We start from the raw sequence: 21,542 nt of genomic DNA on the forward strand, positions 1-21,542 counted from the left end.
TGTGCTTCCCTTTTTTAATAAATGTCTTTAACAAGTGCAACATTTACAAGATGGTATCAATTGTGTTGTGATGACAGAGTAATGACGGCCCTGTCTGTACCCGGCCGTCGCACGTGCAGAGCACAGACACACCGCAGGATGTTTTCACTGGGAAAATAACAAGTCTGAATAAAGAAATTGTCTCTGAAAAAGAACTACGATCTGATAAAAGAAAAGCAATTATACTGGCACAGGGTGACGGGAGTGAGAGAATAGTGAGTGGGAAAAGGGCCTGATGGGCAGCGGAGCAACGAGACTTTCCAGGAACCTCTCTCTCTGTCTCTGTCTCTGTCTCTCTGTCTCTCTGTCTCTCTGTCTCACACACTCTCTCTCTCTCTGTCTCTCTGTCTCTGTCTCTCTGTCTCTCTGTCTCACACTCTCTCTCTCTCTGTCTCTCTCTCTCTGTCTCTCTCTCTCTGTCTCTCTCTCTGTCTCTCTGTCTCACACTCTCTCTCTCTCTCTGTCTCTGTCTCTGTCTCTGTCTCACACTCTCTCTCTCTCTCTCTCTCTCTCTGTCTCTCTCACTCTCTCTCTGTCTCTCTCACTCTCTCTCTGTCTCTCTCACTCTCTCTCACCCTCTCTCTCTCTCTCTCTGTCTCACCCTCTCTCTCTCACTCTGTCTCTGTCTCTCTCTCTCTCTCTCGTTCGTTCTGCGTTCTCTGCAGGGGTGACCTGTGGGTGTTCTCCGTTCCTAATGGTCCGGTCGTTAGCGGGGCCTCTTTCGCTGCCTCTCTCGCTGCCTCACTCCGGGCTGTGGCATTGAGCGCCCCTGTGGCGAACCCACAGAGAGAACGCTTTTTGTTGTAGTTTATTACACTATTAACCAACGCCACCTGGGCAATTTGTCCGATTGAATCGTGTGGACTGCAAATACAGACGCAAGTTTTACAGCAGATATCAGGTAATAGCTTTTATGAACAAGCATAAGCATGTCAGTTGTCGTTGTCGACTTGATGTACGGGACATAGTTTGTGTGGCATAGCTCGCATGGTGGTATTGGATTCCTGTCATACGTGTTGAGGACAGATGGTGTATATATTGACTCGTCTGAAGGTGGAGGATATTGGACACATCTGGTGCCCTGACATCCCTGTCTGTCAGACACAGACCAACCCAAGAGGGATATAACAAACCAACTCGTATACAACAAACCTTGCAGCTATAACAAACCCCAACTGGCTTATAACAAACCCTTCTGTAATCCTGGCCTAAGATTCACCATAGACTACCATTATCGCACTTTATCGCCTTACCGTAGCCATATTGTTGCAGGCCTCCATCCCCTTGCGTTCAATTACTGAATGTTATTAAGATCCGTCAGCATCGCGTTTGGCCAGCTAGTTTTGTTTGGGGAAAATGGGCCATGTTTCGGGATGCAAATCAATGAGCGGAGCAATTAGGGGGATCTCAGAGGCTCCCACTACCAGGCCACTTGACAGAGCACCACGAGGAGTGTTCCTATTGTGTTCCTATTGTAAAGGAAGTCGGGCTAGTAATCAGAAGATTGCCGGATCGATTCCCCACCGTGCCAAATGACGTTGGATCCTTGGGCAAGGCACTTCACCCTACTTGCCTCGGGGGGGGGAAATGTCCCTGTAAGTCGCTCTGGATAAGAACGTCTGCTAAATGACTAAATGTTCACTTTCATTAGACTGGGGCGTGGGGCTAGAGAGGGGGGGGGTGTTTGTGTGTGCGTGGGTGGGGAAAGTGTGCGTGTGCACGCAAGTTTGTGTGTGACTGTGTGCAGGCCCGTGTGTGTGTGTCTGTACCCGTGAGTGCACACGCGTGCTGTGTGTGCTTCCATGCTGCAATAGTTTTGGTGTACCACTCACCAGAGAACTGAAGGCAATCTTCAGACCGTCTCTGTGCGGTTATGTTGCGTGGTAACCAAGTTAATTTTTCGAAGCTGTCCCTGTCACCGAGGACTAATAAACTGTCAGCTTGATAAGGTGAAAATAGCGCCGCTGTTTCTCAGCCACATCTACCAGACATTTGCTCTTCTGGTTCAAAGACCAGGACTGTGGGTCTTGTGTGTTTAAAGGGGAGTTGCATCTTTTCCCATTAGCCGAGGGGTTCATCCGCATGAAGTGGAGCCAAGTAAAGAAGAAAGTAATAATAAGACTGTTCCAAGTTCTTTTAAGCTGCAAGAAGAGCCATGGGAGTATTATGGAAGGCAGATAAAAATGTCACAACACCGTGAATCATAGACCAGATCCAACGCTATTCTTTGGTTACTAATCTCCACTAGAGCACGTTTAATCAACGTGAACAAATGCGTCCGCGGTTCCCCTGTCCGAATGTTGCTGTTATGTTTGCCTTCTACTCCTTGTCTGGGAGCGGAGAAGGGGAGATATGAGGTCGTTGTTGGGGTCAGAATCAGTATTCTGAATGGTGAAGTAGCCCAAGGGATGCTGGGAAGTGTGAGGTGAGAGGTGAGGCGCTTCAGCTTGGAGATACACAAGCGCTGTGTGTGTGTGTGTGTGTGTGTGTGTGTTTGGGGTGGGGTGGGGTGGGGGAGAGGCGGGGGGTAGCAGAGGCGTCATTGGTCATCCATGCATGATTCAAGCTCTTATATAAAACACGACTCAGGCGATACTCTTCAGGGATGAGAAGAAAAAGCTCGCTCTCTCTCTCTCTCAGGATTTATTTCTCACTCCTTTATTTATCATCCGTAAGTCAGTTACCGCTCTGTGCCGGATTTTATTGCTGGCTCAAAGATTTAGTGTGTACAGTAAATACACAAACGGATTTAGCTCGACCTGTGTGGAGCTAACAAACCTAGTGTTCCATGGACGGGCTGGTATTACCAGCTAGCGACTAGCTAACACCTCCAGGCAGTTACAAATCAAAGTTCAAATAGGTGTACTTGAGTGAATAATGAAATAATTTGAGAAAAGCTTGAACTCGCTAAACCTCAGCCCATAACCCTGTTCCTGGAGAGACACTTGCATGCTCCACTTGTTTTCATTGTAGTTTGGCCATCAGTAGAAATTGACTAAGCCATTTTGTGAGCTTTCTCCCCACAGAACTTACTACTTCCCGAGTCGATGCCAGGTTTCTAACGAGCCAATCAGCGCTTCTGCTAATCTTGTGCGTCTTTTTCGTCTTTGTTTCCCAGAGGTCAGATTCAAGGCGATGTCTGATTTGTCGTTATTTAGTGTTCTGCTCTCTGGTTGTTTTCTTTGTCCCGTGAAGAAGCTGCTGGGTGCGTGGAACAGATCTGAGACACCAGCCGTCTGACTGACTGACTGACCGTCGCCGCCCGCCGCCATGTTCCTGAGACGCTTTCTCGCCCTCGCTCATCCCTTCACCTCCTGCTTGTCCACCTCCCTCCTCCTGGTCGTCCTCCTGGGCCTCACCCACCTGTCCCAGGCCAGTTCGGACCACGTTCCCAGCAGCCCCCCGGGGAACTGTTCCGAGGAGGACAGCTGCGCTGACGGCGTGGTTCTGCCCATGTGGAACCCCCAGAACCCGTCGGTGGGGGATAAGGTGGCCCGGGCCATCGTGTACTTCGTGGCGCTCATCTACATGTTCCTGGGGATGTCCATCATCGCAGACCGCTTCATGTCCTCCATAGAGGTGGGGCTGTCGCTCTGTTTAAGTCTCTCTCCCTGTGGGTCTTTCTGCCTGCCTGTCTGCCTGCCTGTCTGCCTGTCTGTCCGCTTCATGTCCTCTATAGAGGTGGGGCTGTCGCTCTGTTTAAGTCTCTCTCCCTGTGGGTCTTTCTGCCTGCCTGTCTGCCTGCCTGTCTGCCTGTCTGTCCGCTTCATGTCCTCTATAGAGGTGGGTGGGTGTTCTCTCTCTGTTCTGTTTCTTTTTTTCTCTTTGTCCCTTATTGTCTCTTCATATCCGCCTGTCTCTGTCTTCCTCTCTCTCTCTCTGTCTGTGTTTGTTCTCTCTTCTTCTTTCTCTCTGTCTGTTCCCGTCTCATTCCGTGCCTTATTGATTTTATCCTTTTTTGTTCTACTGTCCTCTACCCAATTCAGTTAATTCTATTTGTATCGAATTTCTCTTTCATTTAATTGACTGCCCTTCCCCTTCTCTTTTTATTTCACACACCTCACACACATCTTTCTCCCCCACACACACACACACACACCAGGTGATCACCTCCCAGGAGAAGGAGATCACCATCAAGAAGCCCAACGGGGAGACGACCACGGCGACGGTGCGTATCTGGAACGAGACGGTGTCCAACCTCACCCTGATGGCCCTGGGATCGTCCGCCCCGGAGATCCTGCTGTCCGTCATTGAGGTGATCGGACACAAATTCGAGGCGGGCGCCCTGGGCCCCAGCACCATCGTGGGCAGCGCAGCTTTCAACATGTTCATCATCATCGCCATCTGCGTCTACGTGGTCCCGGAGAACGAGACCCGCAAGATCAAGCACCTGCGCGTGTTCTTCGTCACGGCGGCCTGGAGCGTCTTTGCGTACATCTGGCTCTACCTCATCCTCGCTGTCATCTCCCCGGGCGAGGTGGAGGTGTGGGAGGCCGTGCTCACCTTCCTCTTCTTCCCGCTCTGCGTGGTCCAGGCCTGGATCGCCGACCGGCGCCTCCTCTTCTACAAGTACGTCCACAAGCGCTACCGCGCCGACAAGACCCGCGGGATCATCATCGAGACGGAGGGAGACGGCATGTTCACCAAGATGGACATGGAGATGGACGGCCAGGGGGTCAACTCCCACCCCAAGGAGGTCCTGGACGGGATGCTGGAGGGGGTGGAGGAGGGCGGCGGCGGGGGGGCGGGCGACAGGCCGGACCAGGACGACGAGGCTCGTCGGGACATGGCCCGCACCCTGAAGGAGCTGAAGCAGAGACACCCGGACAAGGACATGGAGCAGCTGATCGAGATGGCTAACTACCAGGTCCTGGTCCAGCAGCAGAAGAGCCGGGCCTTCTACCGGATCCAGGCCACGCGCATGATGATCGGGGCCGGCAACATCCTGAAGAAGCATGCGGCCGACCAGGCGCGGAAGGTGGTGAGCTGTCACGAGGCCAGCGGGCAAGAGGAGGACCCGCACACCATCTACCTGCAGTTCGAGCCCACCCACTACCAGTGTTTCGAGAACTGCGGCTCTCTCAAGATCTCCGTGGGTCGCCACGGGGGGGAGGCGGGCTGCACCGTCAAGGTAAACAAGGTTCATCCGTTCAACTCCCTCGGATTTTACAAAAAACAAAGTATAATCATGTCTCTAAGGTTCCTCGACAAATCACGGTTCGGGACACGGTTGATCAGATGAATCCGTGAAACCTTTTTTAAGGGACCAAAACGTGTTCTCTCCCTTGTTTTGTCTCGCTCCAGGTGGACTACCGCACGGAGGATGGGACGGCGAACGCCGGCTCGGACTACGAGTTTGCGGAGGGCACGCTGGTGTTCAAGCCCGGGGAGACTGTGAAGGAGCTGACTGTGGGCGTGATCGACGACGACATCTTCGAGGAGGACGAGCACTTCTACGTGCACCTCAGCAACCCCCGCATCGTGCACCGCGCCGAGGTCTCCGTCCTCCAGCCCAGCTCCGTCGCCACCGGCAACAGCATGGTGGTGGGCGGGGCGTCGTCCCACGTGACCCCCAAGGCCGCCCTGGGCGTCGCCCACACGGCCACTGTCACCATCTACGACGACGACCACGCGGGCATCTTCACGTTCGAGAGCGAGTCGATGAGGGTGAGCGAGAGCGTGGGCACCATGCAGGTCAAGGTTCATCGGACATCCGGCGCCAGGGGGAAGGTGGCGGTGCCCTACCACACCGTGGAAGGGAGCGCCAGGTCTGGGGACGACTACGAGGAGGTGGCCGGGAAACTGGAGTTCCAGAACGACGAGACCATGTGAGTAACAATGCAGGATCCTGGCCTGCTGGGCCAGAACTACACCACTACAGTTTAGTAGAGGGTCGCATTGCAGGGTTTCCAGCAGAATGTGTTCATTAAGGTGGTAGGGTTTGCCGTTGGGGTGGGGGGGGCTAGACTAATGCGTTCTGTGGGGGGGCTAGTTTGTGCGATACACTAATGCGTTCTGCAGAGAAGGGAGACTGGCGTTGGTCGAGGTTTGGAATGAAACAGGACAGAGTAACACGGTGGATATCTTTCTTTTTTTTTTTACTACAACGACGACGTAGTTAAGGCGGCAGGCGTGTGTTGCTTAGACGGCCGCCTTAGCTGCAAGGTGCTGCGGGAAAACCTACATTGTATTGTACAGTATAGAACAGTACAGTGTATAGGATAGAATGGTACAGTACAGTAGTGTATAGTATATTATAGTGTGCCCCTTATTAACATATAGGGGTTGTTGCAGAACGTGGCGGTTGTCAGCTGGCCAGTCACTGCTTCTGTAGTAATGAGGTCATTTTTATTCACATTTAAATCGGAGGAGGGCAGAGGGAGTAGCTCATTCAGGGAAATTCACAATGGGACTGATGTTCAGGGGGAGAACCGGATGAAAGCGATGACGGATGAGCAGAAAGTAGCTGTATTACAAGCTGGTTTTAATGGCGTTCAATCAGAAAGGATGCATGTGGCACTGGGAGGCCTCTGGAAGGAGGAGGAAACGAGAAAGGAGCTTGAAGGAGACATGATGAGTCTTAATGAATCTCGCTGTGTAGGGTAGTTAGGGTGGAAAATGTTTATGGAGGGAGAGAGGGAGGGAGGGAGGGAGAGAGAGGGTAAACCTGGTTTGTGTGATGCTGATTCATGCAGCGTTTGAAGGAGAGACTGGGGATGGATTTAGCTGCGGTGCGGCAGAGAGGCAGGTAGGAGGGCGGAAGGAGAGGTGGAGAGGGGAAGAGAGCGGAACGGTGCGTTTCAACAGTTGGTCTCACTGTGGGCGGGGTCTGATGGCTGATGAGGAGAAGCGCTTAGAGAGGGGCGTGTGGGCGTGCGCGCGTGTGTACTTCATGAAAACGTGTAACAAGAAAAATGATTGTAATCATGGTTTGATTCAAAGTGGTGTGTTTTGTGTGTGTGTGTTAGTTGTGTGGGTGGGTGCACAGGTGCATGCGGCGTCTATTCACATGAGTCTGATTGGAGAAGGTGTGTGTGGAGGTGGATTGTGTAGGCTGGTTAAGTGAGGAGGTGGGCAGGCTAGCTCAGGCTACCTTTGTCACTGGCGTATTAAAATGCACAATCTGTATGTTTATGAGTAAGTGTGATAGTGCGTGTGTGGGGGAGAGAGAGGGGGTGTGTGTGTTTATGAGTCTACGTGTGTGTCTGTGTTTGTGTGTATATGAGTCTATTTCTGTGTGTGTTTATGAGTCTGTGTGTTTGTGTCTGTGTTTGTGTGTATATGAGCCTATTTCTGTGTGTGTTTATGAGTCTGTGTGTTTGTGTCTGTGTTTGTGTGTATATGAGTCTATTTCTGTGTGTGTTTATGAGTCTGTGTGTTTGTGTCTGTGTTTGTGTGTGACCACGGGTGAGCTGCATTCATTTGGTTTCTGCTGACCAGACAATTGAAGCTCTTTTCTCACCAGCAGAAGAGGCTTTCACTAACTGGCTTTCTCCCTGTGTTGCCACAGCTCAAGTGTGTGTGTGTGTGCGTGTGCGCGCGCGCATGTGTGAGTTAGTTAGTGTGCGTGTGTGCTCGCTAGGATAGTAAAACAAACCTGTGTGTGCGTGTGCATAATGTGTTTGCGCATAAGTGTGCATGCATGCGCGTGAGTATGTTTGGAGTCTTAAAGTTAGCTGACAACCTTTGGCAACAAAGAGCCGAGAGGAATGAACCATAAGGGTGTGTTCTCTATGCTCTTGGCTCCAGAGGAGAGATTAAGGGTTACTCACACAAATCTCCCAAAATTCAAACAGAACACACAAACACGGAAAGAAAGACAAAAATGTTGTTCACTCTGCGCACTAATCTGCCAATACAGTCTTTGCATAAACCCCATTTTTCTATTTCTGAATCACTGTGTCTTTATGTGTGTGTGTGTGTGGCACCACAGAATGTGCAGTTGTCGCAGCATGTGTTTATCTGAGCCAAGAGAATAAAACACCACCAGAACAATAAGGATGGAGAAGCCGGCAGGTAAAAGGGCCAGTTTCTTTCTCTCTCTCTCTCTCTCTCTCTCTCTCTCTCTCTCTCTCTCACACACACACATAATGTATTCCGATACTTAAACCTGTGTTCCCTTATATAAGATGAGATCAAATGAACAGACACATTCACTGTCAGAAAAAAATCAATGCCTCAATATGCTGCCTGGATCAATACCCATATGAGCATTCTGAAGCACAGAGTCTGAGTTCAGGAGTCAGCTGAGCTTTGAAGACATTCTAGTCAGCTTGATATTCCTCGTAGAGACTCCTACAACAGCTTACAGCAGTTTTTCTGCACGGCTCTTGAGTTTCAAGTTGTCTTATTTAAGAACAAGGTTTGTTTGTTCTGTTTAAGTTCAGTTCATTGGCCGATTTGATGTTTTCAGAAACGTCTGAGAATTTTTATAGCTCATCATTTCTCACACGTTTCTTCACCCCCTCCCCCTCCACGCGGTGAAATATTTGCGTGACCGTGACGCTGTGTTGCGAAAGTTGACCATGTTGACATTTTTGAATAAATGGAGGGCAGGAGTATTGCAGCCGTATGTGGGCATCTTCTGCTGTACGACACTACTTATTTGTTTATAGTAGTCATTTGGGACATGGTTGACAATGGAAAAAAACGGTTGGCTCCTTGCCATCCACACGAATAAACAAAGCAAAATGTTGTTTCATTCGCACGAATAATTTGCGTCGCGTTCGGTTTGAACACAGCATAAAGGTTAGAGGCTACCAAAGTAGTGGGTGTATTCCCTACAACTAGCTGCATCCAGGAAGCTCTGATGTCGACTAAACACTTCTCCCTTTGAGGCCAGCCACAGATTGATTAGGGAAAACGTTGCCCCATTTCTCTGACAGCTTTGATTAGCATCTGCAGTCTATTTGTTAGTTTTTTTGTGTGTGTATGGGATGGGATTGGGGGTTGAGCCAGTTAAGCACTCTCGCATACCAGATCAAACAATCCCTGAGATCACAAACACACACAGACTCTCGTCAAGGCAGCGTGTGTGTGTGTGTGTGTGTGTGTGTGTGTGAGACAGATATATAATCTGTAATCCCTGTGGCGTGAGGTTCAGCTGCAGAGAAGAGAACACCAGGACAGCAGCCAGGAGTGTCGTTACCTTACACTGAGAACACCAGGACAGCAGCCAGGAGTGTCGTTACCTTACACTGAGAACACCAGGACAGCAGCCAGGAGTGTCGTTACCTTACACTGAGAACACCAGGACAGCAGCCAGGAGTGTCGTTACCTTACACTGAATCAGATGACACGCTCCAATTTGAGAAAAGAGAGACGCCTCAAAAGCACTCATTTGTATTTTCAGAAATGTCATCTAGTCTTTGAATGCATTTAAACCACAGCTAGAGTCAGTGTTGAAGACGGTGTCTGATGTCACACCGAACTGTGACAACAAAGGAGGAATGCACTGTAGGCAAAACCTTGAGTAGGTTTGAGACTGTCTGTCTGTTCTCAACAAGAAGACCCAGGACCTTCACCCCCAAAGACCCAGGACCTTAACCCCCAAAGACCCAGGACCTTAACCCCCAAAGACCCAGGACCTTAACCCCCAAAGACCCAGGACCTTAACCCCCAAAGACCCAGGACCTTAACCCCCAAAGACCCAGGACCTTAACCCCCAAAGGTAACGAGGGGAAAACTCAAAGGAGAGAGGGAAGCGTTCCAGTAATAACAATCTACAGGGTAGATGCAGCCCACAGTAGATAGGAGACACGTACATGCAGGATTAAGGGTCAGTTCTCTAAAAAGCCCCAGGCCTTACATTGTATATCGACTGCAGTCAAAAGTAAAAATAAAGAAAGTACAAATCGCAACTGAACGTTGTATTTCTAGCGCTCAGTAGCTTGCCTCCCTGTTGGTTCTCTCATCTATTACGTCTTAGCGCTTCGTACGAGCCGCTTGCCTGCTTCCAGCCAAACCGCTGCTTGTGTGTCCAAGTTTGAGTGCATGTGTGGACAGAAATAGACACCCGCCCACATATCGTTAGGGAGATGGAGGGAGAGAGAGAAACAGACTTAATGTGCGAGTGCAGCGGAGGAAGAGCGAACACGTCAGCTCTGACAGAGGCGAGCTAAAGAGCGCAGCACAGACGCGGCAGCACAGACGCGGCAGCACAGACGCGGCAGCACAGACGCGGCAGCACAGACGCGGCAGCACAGACGCGGCAGCACAGACGCGGCAGCACAGACGCGGCAGCACAGACACAGCTTCCATTTGCTGTGGCTGAGTGTCTGGGCCCGGACTCAAAGCTAAAGCTGCTATTTATTTTCGTACGTTAAAAATAAATACAAACACGTGAGCATCAACATCAAAACACAGTGTGAGCTTTCACAAACACACACCGCGCGTACACACAGACAATCATACATACACGCTGGCACACACACACACTCACACACACTTATACATACACGCTACTAAGCATGAACACACACACGCAGTCTCACATGCCACACATATTAGGTGTGTTCGACTTCATGCAGCGCCTGCAGCCGCCTACAGCCCCGGCTGACTCGAAGCAGCCAATGGCATTCTCAGCTTCAAGGCAGCCGACTGTCGGTGCCTCCGGCGCTGCATGAAGTCGGACACGCCTATTGCCATGATACGTTTTTAAAGAGTAATTTGGCTCCATGCCCCTTCAGTGTCATGTTCTACTGTGGCAGTCTAAAAGCCCCTCCATGTTTAGCCCTCTGATGAATGTGTTGTTCTGGTTCATGTTTCCTATGTCGACACTGTGAGGTTTGAGCCTTCAGAAGAGTGGTCAAGTTGACAGGAAACCCACACAAATAGAGCTATGGACTTGCATAATGACATGTTTAAGTGATTGCAGTCATGGGAAACTGAAGTGACCTCAAGTGGTGACATCTTTTAGCTAAAGAGGTTTCCATCTTTTAACTGGTTCTTCTTATTTCACTGTGTCTGATGTTGTTGGATAAGAGAAATTATGCCGTCACGTTTTTCCTCAGATCAGCCGGAAAACCTCAGAAAACGAAACTGATTTAATCTCTCCCTCTCTCTGTTTCAACCTGTGCTTATCTCGGTGCGTCTGGATTCAGTGAGTCAGGAACTTACTGTGTCCATACAGCACAACTGCAATGTGTGTGTGTGTAATCAGTAGTGCATTCTTTTTCACTCTGGGAAGAGACCGCTAGATGATGGATGGCGAGATTACTGCGTGCATCCCTGCTAGGCTATTAACAACATCACCTTCTCCCTCTCCTTGCTTTCCTCACTCTCCTCCCTCTCCTCTTATTCCTTCCTCTCTCCTCCCTCTCCTCTCTCCCCCTCTCCCCCGGCCCACCCCTCATCTCTCAGTCTCTGGCTGGCGCTGCCACTCGCCCACACATTAGAAGTTAAAACAATTAGGGCCTACAAAGGTGTTTTATTCCTACACCAGGGATGAGAACTTGGGGGAAATTAATTACATTCTTATATCTCAGATCCCTCTCCCTCTCCCTCTCCCTCTGTTCTCCTGTGATCTTGTCTCTGCCTCAGCGGTTCTTGCTAACTCGCTCCATCCTCACCTTCTCTATAAAATATGAAGGCTTTGGGCTGTGGCAGTGCTGTGGCAGGGGAAGATTCTAGAAAGTTGAAAAGGTTTCTCCCTCACAAGCAAAAATGTACGGCTGATAGGTGTAACTGTGTTGCAATGTGTTAGTGTGTTCATGTGTGTCACCGTGAGTGAGTTGGTGTTTGTGTGTTCCAGTGCTGCAGTGTTACAGTACAGCAGAGGGGGATGTGGAGTTGAGTGGAGGAGGATTAGGAAGTGTGTTACAGAGCAGTGTTTTACACACAGCGTGTTACAGAGCAGTGTTTTACACACAGCGTGTTACAGAGCAGTGTTTTACACACAGCGTGTTACAGAGCAGTGTTTTACACACAGCGTGTTACAGAGCAGTGTTTTACACACAGCGTGTTACAGAGCAGTGTTTTACACACAGCGTGTTACAGAGCAGTGTTTTACACACAGCGTGTTACAGAGCAGTGTTTTACACACAGCGTGTTACAGAGCAAGTGCTACTCTACAAGGTACCAAACAGAGCTACAGTGTCACAGTAACAGACAAGGGGACATGGAGATGAGTGAAGAGGATCATAAAAGAGAAACAAACAATTAAACTGAGGGAGCAACCATTAATGAAGAGCTGACGAAGACGAACTATTCAGAGAGGGGCCATCTACGCTCATACTGGGACGGCCCCAAGAGTCAAACTCTACAAATGAGGTAGCACAGCTTGGAGAGTAAACAATGTGCATTCGTTCGATCCGAAACCCCAGAACCCCCCTCCTTGGCGGAGTTGAATGCTTTGCAGTGCTGTCGGCCCTGTGCTTCGGTATGGGGAGTAGACAAATGGCCTGACAAGCCTCCACTTCCTCTCTGCTGAACCTGCATCAATACTAGATTAGCCCGGGTGAAAGGCTTCAGTAACTCTGCATGGATGCAACACATGCAGCTGTATGTGTTCATGGAGGTGTGTGGGAGGGAGGGAGGGAGGGAGGGAGGGAGGGAGGGAGGGAGGGAGGGAGGGAGGGAGGGAGGGAGGGAGGGAGGGAGGGAGGGAGGGAGGGAGGGAGGGATGGATGGGAGGAATGGGATGGGATGGGATGGGAGGGAGGGATGGGAGGGAGGGATGGGAGGGAGGGATGGGAGGGAGGGAGGGATGGATGGATGGATGGGAGGGAGGAATGGGAGAGGGAGGGAGGGAGAAATGGGAGGGAGGGATGGGAGGGAGAGAGGGAGGGAGGGGAGAGAGGGAGAGGGAGGGAGGGGAGAGAGGGAGAGGGAGGGAGGGAGAAATGGGAGGGAGGGATGGGATGGGAGGGAGGGAGGGAGGGATGGGAGGGAGGGATGGGAGGGAGGGATGGGAGGGAGGGATGGGAGGGAGAGAGGGAGGGAGGGGAGAGAGGGAGAGAGGGAGGGGGGAGGGAGGGAGGGAGGGAGGGAGGGAGGGAGGGAGGGAGGGAGGGAGGGAGGGAGGGAGGGAGGGAGGGAGGGAGGGAGGGAGGGAGGGAGGGAGAAATGGGAGGGAGGGAGGGAGAAATGGGAGAGAGGGAGGGAGGGAGAGAGAGGTGCCCAGTCATGTGATGCAATGTTCACAAGGATATTTCATCATTAGCAGGACACAGGATCAAGACACGCATCATAGGTCTGTGGGATTCTACTGGAAGAGAGGAAAGAGCGAAAAGGAGAAACGGAGAGAACCACAGAATAAAATAAAAAGAGAGAGAGAGATAAGAGAAAGGGAGACAATTAGGCAGGAATAAAGAGAGGGAGAGAATGGGAGAGAACGAGGAGACAGTAACACTGCTTCAGACACAAAGCCAAAGACCCACTTTTGGAATTGAAGCAACCAGATGGAATCAATACTTGATGAGTGAATGAACAAAGGAGAATAGTTAAACAGGCATCCAGTGTGTTCCAGGTGAGAGAAGAGAGGAGAGGGAGGATAGGGGAAGGGAAGGGAAGGGAGGAGAGGAGAGGGGAGGAGAGAGGGAGGGGAGGGGAGAGGGGGAGAGGGAGAGGGAAAGGAGAGGGAGGGGGAGAGGGAGGGGCAAGATGGGAGACAGGAAGGAGGAGGAATAAAGGGGACAGCTTCCTTTTGGTTCTCACTAATCGTTCCCCCTCGGGGATTCACTTGGTTCCTTTTGATCAGTGATCCAATAGTGTCTGTTGAAGACAGCAGAAAAGAAGGGGGGCCAGGCAGGTGGAACCACATAAGGGAACAGTGGTGGTTGTGCGTGTGGAACCCAACCTTAGAACCTCCCGTATCCTCTCTCTCCTCCACCCCTCACTCCTCCACCTCTCTCCTCCACCCCTCACTCCTCCACCCCTCTCTCCTCCACCTCTCTCCTCCACCCCTCACTCCTCCACCCCTCTCTCCTCCACCTCACTCCTCCACCCCTCACTCCTCCACTCCTCCACCCCTCACTCCTCCACCCCTCACTCCTCCACCCCTCACTCCTCCACCCCTCACTCCTCCACCCCTCTCTCCTCCACCTCACTCCTCCACCCCTCACTCCTCCACCCCTCTCTCCTCCACCCCTCACTCCTCCACCCCTCTCTCCTCCACCCCTCTCTCCTCCACCTCACTCCTCCACCCCTCACTCCTCCACCCCTCACTCCTCCACCCCTCACTCCTCCACCCCTCTCTCCTCCACCCCTCACTCCTCCACCCCTCTCTCCTCCACCTCACTCCTCCACCCCTCACTCCTCCACCTCTCTCTCCTCCACCCCTCACTTCTCTCCCAGCGTTGCTATGTAGCCATGGGCTATGACTTCTTAACAGAACATACATTACACTATTTCCACCTGTTGCCATGCCAACTCTTGAATTTGTATCTCTTGCAGTATGAGGTGGTGCACAGCCATGCAGACGACACCCCTTGATGCTGTGTGTGTGTGTGTGTGTGTGTGTGTGTGTGTGTGTGTGTGTGTGTGTGTGTGTGTGTGTGTGTGTGTGTGTGTGTGTGTGTGTGTGTGTGTGTGTGTGTGTGTGTGTGTGTGTGTGTGTGTGTGTGTGTGTGTGTGTGTGTAGGGGGGCTCACCAGAGAGGGGAGGGGGGGATAAATGGGTGGCTGTTGGGGGACCTGAGGAGGAGGAGGAAGGGTTACCAGAGGGCTAGGGGCTCCTCTCTACAACCACAATGACCTCCTCTTTAAGGGTATAAGTTGGTTATAGGCGCTGATCTGTGGACCTCTGTGACCATGGCGTGTAAAGAGGGCTTTACAAACAACACTAGACTAGATGGGATTCTTCGCCTCAGTCCCCCTGTGGACCCTCACTGTGTTTGTCATCTTCATCACGTGCTCGTCACGTGCTCACTGGCTCTCGTGTGTTTCCTTTGTGCACCCGAGGGACTAAGTCAATTTGTTTACGTTGCGTATATAAAACTGTGATTGGGTGTGTATGAGTGTGTGGGTGGGTGTTTTTTTGGGGGGGGGAATGTGGGCGAATGTGCATTTGTGTGTGTGTGTGAATATGAGTAGGCCTATGTATATGAATGTATCTGTGTGTGTGTGAATATGTGTGTGATTATTTGCTCTGGTGAGCAACAGTGTCACTCATTACCTGAAGGCCACAGCGTGTTGCTGAGGCCCTGTGCTTAATGAGATGCAGCAGGAGCTGTGCTTAATGAGATGCAGCAGTGGCTGTGCTTAATGAGATGCAGCAGAAGCTGTGCTTAATGAGATGCAGCAGAAGCTGTGCTTAATGAGATGCAGCAGTAGCTGTGCTTAATGAGATGCAGCAGAAGCTGTGCTTAATGAGATGCAGCAGGAGCTGTCCTTAATGAGATGCAGCATGAGCTGTGCTTAATGAGATTCAGCAGTAGCTGTGCTTAATGAGATGCAGCAGGAGCTGTGCTTAATGAGATGCAGCAGTAGCTGTGCATCACCAACGGAGCATGTGTATCTCTGCCTGTCTGTGGAGATAGCAGGACTGTGTGTGTGGGTGTGTTTCTGTGTGTGGGTGTTTCTGTGTGGGTGTGCATCTCTGCCTGTCTGTGGAGATAGCCAGGACTGGGTTATCTCCCTGAATCTGTGTGTGTGTGTGTATGTATGTATGTGTGTGGGTCGGTATCTCTGCCTGCCTGCCTGCCTTTTGTTTTGATGTCCCCCTGTGGACAAGTCTCTGTGTGTTCATGTGTGTCTCTGTGTGTGTTTGTCTGAGGGGTGGCATGTTGGAATGGAGGGACCCACACACGAGACACCCGGGGCCTCTCCATGCATTCATGTGTCAGAGCCGGATTTAGTGTGTGTGTGTGTGTGTGTGTGTGTGTGTGTGTGTGTGTGTGTGTGTGTGTGTGTGTGTGTGTGTGTGTGTGTGTGTGTGTGTGTGTGTGTGTGTGTGTGTGTGTGTGTGTGTGTGTGTGTGTGTGTGTCAGAGGGGGCCTGGGCTCTGGAGGAGCAGCACAGCTGAGTGACTATCCTCATCTCTGTCCTAGAAAGAGCAGCTCATGTAACACCACTCCAGCAGCTCTGACAAGGAGCCCCTGATAGCTGCCTGTCCTCCTGCCTGCCTGTCCTCCTGCCTGCCTGCCTGCCTGCCTGTCCTCCTGCCTGCCTGCCTGCCTGCCTGTCCTCCTGCCTGCCTGCCTGCCTGCCTGTCCTCCTGCCTGCCTGTCCTCCTGCCTGTCCTCCTGCCTGTCCTCCTGCCTGTCCTCCTGCCTGCCTGCCTGCCTGTCCTCCTGCCTGTCCTCCTGCCTGTCCTCCTGCCTGTCCTCCTGCCTGTCCTCCTGCCTGCCTGCCTGCCTGCCTGCCTGCCTGCCTGCCTGCCTGCCTGCCTGCCTGCTCAGGTCCTGCTAGCTGGGCCGGGGGGTGGGGAGGTGGGGAGGAGTGCTGAGGGGAGAATGGAGGGACGGAGGGAGGGAAGGAGGGACAGCAGGGAGGTGGGGGCAGAGGTGTAGTGTGGGGTTTACCCATGTGATGAATGTGGTGTGCTGACCACTAGAGATGTATATCCTATAGAATGTGATTATATCTAGGTCTGAAGAATGAAGTGTCCAGTCTGGCATGGGTGGGAAGATGAAAGCCAAGGAGAGGTTCATCCATATCAGTACTGCAACACAGAGACATTCAAGTGGAGGCTGGAGATAAGGGTTTCAAACGGAGGTGTGTGTGTTTGTCAATGTGAGGGAAAGTGTGTGTGTGTGTGTGTGTGTATAAGAAAGTGTATATGACTGTGTGTATGTGTCACTGTGTGAGAGTATATGTGTGTGTGAGAGAGTATGAGTGTGAGCGAGAAAGTGTGTGTTTGTAATTGAGAGAAACTGTTTTGAGTGTGTGTGTGTGGTTGTGTGTGTGTATACTCTGGGTTTTTCATTTCAAATGGCTAGACTTCTTAATTATTTGTTCTTTCAAAAAATTGCAGGCTCTCTTTAATTATTCATGAACCATAAAGACCAGTGTCCGGAACATCTGTGCATATTCTGTGCTCTCCTCTTCCTCCTGCTGTCCCTCTTGCTTCCCTAACTAGGATAAAAAGACCGTTTTCTCCACACATCTGCTCCTTGCCAACTGGTAGCCTAACCCAAGCTGCTACTGTTGTTCAGTCCCAATTGTATTAAACAAGCTGACGAACATGTTTCTGTCTGTCGTTCTGTCTGTACCTATAACCACTTGTCTATCTACAACCTGTCGGTCTACCTACCTACCTCTGTTTTCCTACCTGTCTGTCTTCCTGTGTACCCACCTGTCTGTAGGAAGCTGTTGGATGTGAAGATCATTGATGACGAGGAGTACGAGAAGAACAAGACCTTCACCATAGTCCTGGGGGAGCCTGTGCTTCTGGAGGTGGGCCAGAAACATGGTGAGTGTTTCCAGCACCCCTATCTATGCTTATAGCACTCTGACATGCTTATAACACCCTTATGCATGCTTGTAACATCCTTATCTCTGCTTTAAACAACTTACCTCTGCTTACACCATCTCAGACATGTCATGTCTGACAGAATCACGTGTGTCAACCAGCAGTCTGGACCTGGTTTTCGCTAGGAGGAACTGTGCTACAGTTTTTTATTGAAGGCTCACACAATGTGGTCATTGGCTGGAATTCAAGAGTTCAGTGGTGACCGTTTGATCCTCAGGGTGATCAAATTCCCATTCAACCCATAATTGATTTATTCTAAACACTCATTAAATACATTTAATTTCGCTTTTACACTGCCAATATAGCTTTCCAGCGAATGTACACTGATTAAAATGTTGCATGGAATATTAAAAAGAACATTGTAATGTGTTTTATATTAATTGGCAGTGACTGCAGGCAGACTGTGAATAGGGCAGGAAGTAAGTGGTCCATGTTGAAACTCTCCAGGCTTTCCTCTCTCACTGCATATTTATAACGGTCTTTCACACAAATGTAATGACCTCTGTTCACATCACTTGTTTTCTAGGATTGTAATAATGTTTGAAAACCCTACTTTGCTTGGATACATTTTCTCTCAGTATCTATATATATTTCTCTCTCTCTCTCTCTCCCCCTGTCTCTCTTGAGACTGTTTGGTTGTCGGTAGGTGATTTTGTGTTTCAATATCCGCTTGGATTAACAACGTGTCCATGGTGTCACAACAGCTCAGAGTGTTTTGTTTGTGTCCTAGGGGACTCCAATGAAAACAAGCCTGTTGTCGTGGGTGACGAAGAGGACGTGGCAAAGATGGGATGTCCTAGTCTGGGGGAACACACTAAACTGGAGGTGGTGATCGAGGAGTCCTATGAGTTTAAGGTAAACCTCCCCAAAGAACCAAGACCTCTCCTCCCTCCTGCAACATCTACCTGCGTTCATGTCTACGAAACGCACGTCCAGCCAAAAGCGTCTAATGAATAAAGTGTGTGTGTGTGTGTGTGTGTGTGTGTGTGTGTGTGTGTGTGTGTGTGTGTGTGTGTGTGTGTGTGTGTGTGTGTGTGTGTGTGTGTGTGTGTGTGTGTGTGTGTGTGTGTGTGTGTGTGTGTGTGTGTGTGTGTGTGTGTGTGTGTGTGTGTGTGTGTGTGTGTGTGTGTGTGTGTGTGTGTGTGTGTGTGTGTGTGTGTGTGTGTGTAGAACACAGTGGATAAGCTGATAAAGAAGACCAACCTGGCTCTGGTGGTGGGCAGTAGCAGCTGGAGGGAACAGTTCGTCAATGCTGTCACTGTCAGCGCCGGTGAGTGCTTCTGTCTATGTGTCTTACCCCCTCTCTGTCTCTCTGTCTTACCCCCTCTCTGTCTCTCTGTCTCTCTGTCTCTGTCTCTCTGTCTGTCTCTGTGGTAGTAATAGTGTTTAGAGGTACTTTATTGATTGCAGAGGGGAAAATGCGGTGTTGCAGAAGGCAAGTAGAGGGAATGGGAAAAGAAAGATGACCAAAATAAAATATGTTTCTCATACTGTCTCACTCTTTCACTCCTCTCTTGTTCTTTATAGTTTTCTCTGTATTCTCTCTTTCTATCTCTTCACATGTAAGGTGTTTGGAATTAGTCACAGTTAACACAAACAGACAAACGACTCCTACTCAAGGCACCAAAACCCCTCTCCCCTCCCTTGTGCCTCAGGTGACGACGACGAGGAAGAGAGCGGCGAGGAGCGACTGCCCTCCTGCTTCGATTACATCATGCACTTCCTCACCGTGTTCTGGAAGGTTCTGTTCGCCTTTGTCCCGCCCACGGAGTACTGGAACGGCTGGGCCTGCTTCTTCGTGTCCATCTCCATCATTGGTGGTCTGACAGCTGTTACTGGTGACCTGGCCTCTCATTTCGGCTGCACTGTGGGCCTCAAAGACTCGGTCACTGCTGTGGTATTCGTGGCCCTGGGCACCTCGGTTCCAGGTGGGTAGCTAGTTGGTTTGGACCCATCTGGCTTTAATCTGCTGTCACTGTTGTTGTTGTATAACAAGCGAAGTTTGTTCTGTCAGCTGCTGTCTGTCACCCCAACTTATTGTACAACCTCTCAGCCTATTTTAGGTTTCACAGTGAGCTCTCTCTCTCTCTCTCTCTCATACACCTCCTCCTCCTTCCTCTCTTCTTCCTCATACTCCCTAACTCACCTCCCCCTCCCTTTCTCTCCTCCTCCTCCCCCTCCTCTTCTTCCCTCGTTCTCAGACACCTTCGCCAGCAAGGTCGCCGCCATCCAGGACCAGTACGCCGACGCCTCCATCGGCAACGTGACCGGCAGCAACGCCGTCAACGTCTTCCTGGGCATCGGCGTGGCGTGGACCATCGCCGCCGTCTACTGGAGGACAAAGGGCAAGACTTTCCACGTGAATCCGGGCTCGCTGGCCTTCTCCGTCACCCTGTTCACCATCATGGCGCTGGTGTGCGTGATGGTGCTCATGTACCGCCGGAGGCCCGGCGTGGCCGGGGGGGAGCTGGGGGGACCACGGACCGCCAAGCTCATCACCTGCTTCCTCTTTGTCTCTGTCTGGTTCCTGTACATCCTGCTGGCTTCTCTGGAGGCCTACTGCCACGTACCCGGGTTCTGAGCGACGCGGCGGAGAGAGAGAGAGAGAGAGAGGAAGAAGAGAGGAAGAAGAAGAGGAGGAGAGAAAGTGGAGTTATCTCTTCTACTTACTGTTTACCTGTCTAACCCCTTCTCACTTCCTGTTGTCTAAATGTACTTCTCCTGGGTGTTTTTAGGTATTTGTATTATTGTCATTTATACAGTAACTGCTTGACTGTGGAGGTGTGGATCCTGTTTACAGCGATAGCCTTAGTCATTGGAAGCCTGGCCAAACCTGCCGGCTATCCAAGTGACATCTTTGGAGGGCTTGTAACTTTATCACACCCGATTCTGGCTGTCTGCACAAGGAAGGTACCCAGAAAGGTAAACTACACCTCACTCTGCTCAGATAACTCTGATCTTGAACTTAGCTTTTGAGCTCTGAGGACATTCATTCACACCAGACCGGCCCCCTTCTCCACCAGCCCCCCCCTCCACCGGTCCCCCACAGGACAGCCACCCCACTGCCCCCCTCTCCACCGGCCCCCCTCTCCACCGGCCCCCCTCTCCACCGGCCCCCCTCTCCACCGGCCCCCCTCTCCACCGGCCCCCCTCTCCACCGGCCCCCCTCTCCAAGCATGATCCCTTCTACTCTTGCCACTCTGCCCCCCCCCATGCCCACCTCCCTACCCTGCCATTGTGCATATGATAACCTACAACCTCTGACATGACCAGTGATCCCCCCCCCCCTTCCCCAAACCCTCTCCCTCTCTCACTCTTATTTTACTTAATGACGTAGTGTTTGTTTTGTGAAATTCGTAGAGGGTGATTTTTCGTGTTTTTCGAAAAGCCAAGGTCTTTGGAAATGTGTGAACAGTGGAAGTGTAGGTAGATAAAACAATGGCAATGGATCAAGGTGCTTATAGACGATCTTGTGACTCTTTGGCTGTCTGCCAAAAGAGTTATGACAAAAGGAAATAATGCAGTGTATGCATGGTGTTGCGTTAGCATTAGCAGACATATAGACCAAAATAAAAAATTCCATATGTTATCCAAGAAATGGTGACCTGTTTAACTAATGTTTGTGTTTGTTAATAAGATGAATATTCATATTTATTATCTCAAGCTATTTATTATTGTGTATTATGTATTAGAATCGTGTGTCTGTACATGTGAGAAACACTCACAGGATGAGTGTGTGAGTGTCTTAATTTTGCATGTATTGAGTGAAGACTTTCTGGTAAAAAAAAAAAAAAAACTATTATAATGTTTTGAAATATTGTACGTGACCTTTTTGATATGGTTGTGGGTGTGAAGTTGTAGATGTAAACCACAGCTAAGCACAGCGTTGCGTGTGACTCTATCACTGCCTGGTGCCCTTCCTCACTCGGGGGGGGGGGGGGGGGCTACGACTGGGGGGGGGGGCTCCACGGGATGGGTAGGACAGAACTAGCCTAGGACCCTCCAGGGCCAGCCTGTGGACCCTCCAGGGCCAGTCTGTGGACCCTTAAAGGGCCAGTCTGTGGGCTTAAAGAGTTAACCTATAGGGTCCC

General features: G+C 50.8%; 1 protein-coding gene across 1 annotated transcript; it reads left to right on the forward strand.

Annotated features, from left to right (window-relative positions):
* Positions 1 to 3,260: 3,260 nt before the first annotated feature.
* slc8a4a (solute carrier family 8 member 4a) lies at positions 3,261 to 20,504 on the forward strand. The gene is made up of 8 exons (XM_084698413.1): positions 3,261 to 3,618; positions 4,142 to 5,170; positions 5,344 to 5,867; positions 17,285 to 17,391; positions 18,182 to 18,306; positions 18,622 to 18,721; positions 19,107 to 19,379; positions 19,653 to 20,504. Exons 1-8 carry the CDS (start codon positions 3,310 to 3,312, stop codon positions 20,030 to 20,032), a joined length of 2,847 nt encoding a protein of 948 aa, XP_084554539.1. The 5' UTR covers positions 3,261 to 3,309; the 3' UTR covers positions 20,033 to 20,504.
* The last annotated feature ends 1,038 nt before the right edge of the window (positions 20,505 to 21,542 follow it).

This window comes from Hypomesus nipponensis, chromosome 5 (assembly GCF_054491055.1).
Source record: "Hypomesus nipponensis isolate SF chromosome 5, ASM5449105v1, whole genome shotgun sequence".
In the NCBI taxonomy this organism is placed as follows: Eukaryota; Metazoa; Chordata; class Actinopteri; order Osmeriformes; family Osmeridae; genus Hypomesus; species Hypomesus nipponensis.

What these genes read in the sequence shown, in the direction of transcription:
- slc8a4a (XM_084698413.1), top strand. Translation starts at nt 3,310, where the DNA reads ATGTTCCTGAGACGCTTTCTCGCCCTCGCTCATCCCTTCACCTCCTGC. An exon ending in GCTTCATGTCCTCCATAGAG is followed by an intron (nt 3,619 to 4,141) that starts GTGGGGCTGTCG and finishes CACACACACCAG; the next exon opens with GTGATCACCTCCCAGGAGAA. An exon ending in AGGAGTCCTATGAGTTTAAG is followed by an intron (nt 18,307 to 18,621) that starts GTAAACCTCCCC and finishes GTGTGTGTGTAG; the next exon opens with AACACAGTGGATAAGCTGAT.